The sequence below is a fragment of the Temnothorax curvispinosus genome, unplaced genomic scaffold (genome assembly GCF_003070985.1).
Source record: "Temnothorax curvispinosus isolate PA1 unplaced genomic scaffold, ASM307098v1 QBEX01015524.1, whole genome shotgun sequence".
In the NCBI taxonomy this organism is placed as follows: domain Eukaryota; kingdom Metazoa; phylum Arthropoda; class Insecta; order Hymenoptera; family Formicidae; genus Temnothorax; species Temnothorax curvispinosus.
The window spans coordinates 212,401-215,882 of NW_020225304.1; the positions used below are offsets into that span (position 1 = coordinate 212,401).

The 3,482-nt window shown below is 29.7% G+C and overlaps 1 protein-coding gene across 1 annotated transcript; it reads right to left on the reverse strand.

Annotated features, from left to right (window-relative positions):
- Window positions 1-1,297: 1,297 nt before the first annotated feature.
- Window positions 1,298-2,247, reverse strand: LOC112465781. Its single transcript, XM_025033506.1, has 3 exons — window positions 2,193-2,247; window positions 1,431-2,104; window positions 1,298-1,351 (listed from the first exon to the last, which is right to left on the reverse strand). Exons 1-3 carry the CDS (start codon window positions 2,245-2,247, stop codon window positions 1,298-1,300), a joined length of 783 nt encoding a protein of 260 aa, XP_024889274.1.
- Between the last annotated feature and the right edge of the window lie 1,235 nt (window positions 2,248-3,482).

Below are 3,482 nucleotides of genomic sequence, written 5' to 3' on the forward strand. Positions count from 1 at the left end.
CATTGATATAACTTTTACAATTTGTCTGTTTATGTATAAGAATATATACTTATAAAAATTATATAATTTATATAGATAATTTTATATAATTTCTATAATAAAAAATCTTATACAACTGCATATAATGTATATAATGTATGTAATGTATATAATATATATGATTGTATATTATTGTCAATTATAAAAATAAAAGAGTATAATAAATGTAAGGATATGTTATTTTTAAACATGGCATATGTCTATCATACAAATATTAAGGAACATGATTCATTCAAGAATTATTTATATATTTCACAAACAAATTTTATTATTTTGCAGAAAATATCTTTCCAATCAAAATTAATAAAAATATCTTTCTAACCAAAATTAATCAAAATATCTTTCCAATCAAAAGTAATAAAAAGATATTTTCTTAAAACATGAATCATGCGTTTCTTATGTATTTTATGACTTATATGCGATAAAGGAATACATTCAAATATTATGTAAAGTCATTAATGTAAAGTCATTAATAATGAGAAATGTACAAATCTTAGAAAGGACTAAATATAGTAAATATTTAAGAAAATCTAAATTGTATTTAAATAAAAACCGATATTGTCTGCGATCATTTTCGCATATTGATCAGTTTTCATTGACAGTTCTTTAAATGATTCGTCGTAATATGTTTCCTCGGCCATTAAATCCATAACCGTGGAACATGAAGTCACCACTTCGTAACAAATTCGTTTGTAGATTTGTAATTCTCTATCGTCCTCAATTGTTGTACGAAATTTCTTACGAACGTCCTCTAAACACTCTACTCGCCGTTTATGTAGTTTTATTTGCTCATCTCTTCGTTCTTCAAAACCTGCTAAATATTTGTATGCATCCGAAATTTTAAGTGTTATCATTGCACACATTTTAATGTTAGAGTCTGCAGTGAAATATTCTTTCACTACTCTTTCAAGTAGGCTCCAAGTTTTTTCAAAAACCGATTTGGCATCAGTAAGATTTAATATACATGTTTCCGTGATCTCAATAGTTTCGTGTTTTAATTCTTTTTCCAGGGCAGGAAATATTGAATTTGGCAATTCGAATTTTATTTCTGATTCTGACATAGGATCTTGTATCTCAGAAGATTTGCTATCCTTATTCTGTGAGAATTTTTTCATCCAGAAACGTAAAAGAGAAACTCCATAGGAGCCCCAAGATATATCTCTAACGGCACGGGCATCCATATAATTTTTAGACAAGCAAAAACAATTTACTCTTTTTGCCGTTTCTGCCAAACTGATGGTTTCAACAAATTTGTGTATTACATAATCTGCAATGGCAATGTAATTTTTAGCTTTAACAAAATGACCATTTGCTAGAAAGCATTTAGACAATTCAAATAAGGTTAAAGCCATATCAAGACATTTTTCATCAAATTTTATTTTATCAAATACCAATATGTCTTTCAGTCGTTTGTTTAACATGCTTTCCACATACAGTACAAATCCGTACATATCTTTCAAATACGGCCTCTTAAGATATTCAAGTCCTAAGCCCTGTAACGTTGTATGATGCAAAGTGTTCAAGATAATCGAGGGATTTGATTCTTTTTCTTTAATACCAACAAAACTTGCTATGTGGATGGGATTAGTTTTACTCAATTTGTGTTCCAAATATAGACTAAATGCCGCACGCCACAACACCTCTTTGTTGGCTTTCTCAGAAACTAAACTCAATTGGTTAATTGCATTTAAAGATGTCAATATAGCTTTACGGTCATTCCGTTTCCCTTTCAACAGTTCCAAACATCTTATAAAACATTCTATAGCGTGATTTAAATCGTCAAGTTCTGTAGAATGAGCATATTGTAAGCCTATGTTGCAATAAGTTGCCGCTAAAGCAACAATATCGTCAAATTTTTGATCCGTTAAAACTTCGATTACATTAGAATATAATAGATCCATTCTCTCCTTTATCGCTTTAATTCTTTTCTTTTCTTTGCTTTGATTTCTTTTCTTGGCTAGTGCAATGTCTTCATCCATGTACTTTATTTCAAATGACAAATGCAGAAGATCCAAAAATTTCTTACTAATTTTCATACTTGTAACGGGTTCGTCCGGTATCGTTTCTGTATAAAGTATAAACAGTAAGAATTAACGGTGAAAAATCATTACATGGACATTTATCTAATTAAATTGTTTATATATATACGTTACCGAGTTGAAGGATTGCACATTTTTCTTCCATTACTTGTCTGAGAAACGCGAACATTATTGCCCGATATTGATACAAAGACAACTTCCAGTATAAATTCATAAACTTGTGTTCCGACTTGCAAACGTTCTCTAATCCTAAATGGGAGATTTCCGCATACACGTGCTATGAATAAAAATTGGAGGGGGTTCACACCGATATATCCAATTGAAAGTTATATTTTATAGGGATAACATTTCTCTTTATCTAGGGTCCCTAGCGCGTTCTCCTATAAGATATCGATTTGCGGACAAGTTTTCCACAAAAGAGGCATAAGATCCTACCCAATGATCGAAAGTGTCAAACTTATTTATTTATTTGTCGAATGGTCTTTTAAAAGAGCTCGTTAAAATAAACATCCTTTTTATTGTGAATTCTGAAAATTTATAATAAAGACGTAATATTACAATTATAAAAAATAACTAAAGGAAATATAATAAGATTAGATTTATATAAATTAATTTACTTGTTAATATAACTTCGTGTTTATATTAAAAAATTATTGTATTTGTTACATTAACTATTTCAGAAAACGGAACATTACATTTACCTTATACATATATGAATATAATGTATATAAGTATATGTTATATAGGTATATATAACTATGTATATCAATTTATCGATACGTGAATTGCTAGACACATACTATACTTCTAACTTTCAGGCAGAATTTTTTGGGGTCAAGAGCAAGAAACAATACCAAATAATACAACATGTACATATTTAAAATCATGAGAGAACGTATAATAAACGTCATTCCGATCTTTTCGGCCCGATTATTCGAAGCACTATACCTAATTAAAATTTAATTTACACTGATCTCTTCGAGATTATTTTCTTTCGACTGTCGCAGATAATATCACATTCGTGAAAAGAATAAATCACGCAAACGCATCAGTGTACAAGCTCGCAAAATTTGTAAAAAATTTCGCTTCCGCTGATACAACCGATGCTACCAAGTAAAAGATTAGTAGCATTAATTAATTATTCAATAATTTCGGCAAAAATGGCCGACTGGGCGTGGCCAATCGATGGATGAGGTCATTACCTCGAAAAAATCCATCCCTGCAAATTTACACAACACTCCACGCTTCGATTCACGTGATGTGATGAGGATTCCTTGCCTTTCAAAATATGCGCATGAAAAACAAGAGAGCATATAATCAAAGTTTGTGTAATATGATTGATGTAATAATGTATAATTGTAAATTTTTAATAAAATTGTTCCTTAACAATTGTTATAGACATTC

Coding starts and splice junctions, on each gene's coding strand:
- LOC112465781 (XM_025033506.1), bottom strand. CDS start 2,247: ATGTTCGCGTTTCTCAGACAAGTAATGGAAGAAAAATGTGCAATCCTT. Junction 2,105..2,192: donor ATGTGCAATCCTTCAACTCG/GTAACGTATATA, acceptor TACTTTATACAG/AAACGATACCGGACGAACCC. Junction 1,352..1,430: donor AACGACTGAAAGACATATTG/GTATTTGATAAA, acceptor AATGCTTTCTAG/CAAATGGTCATTTTGTTAAA.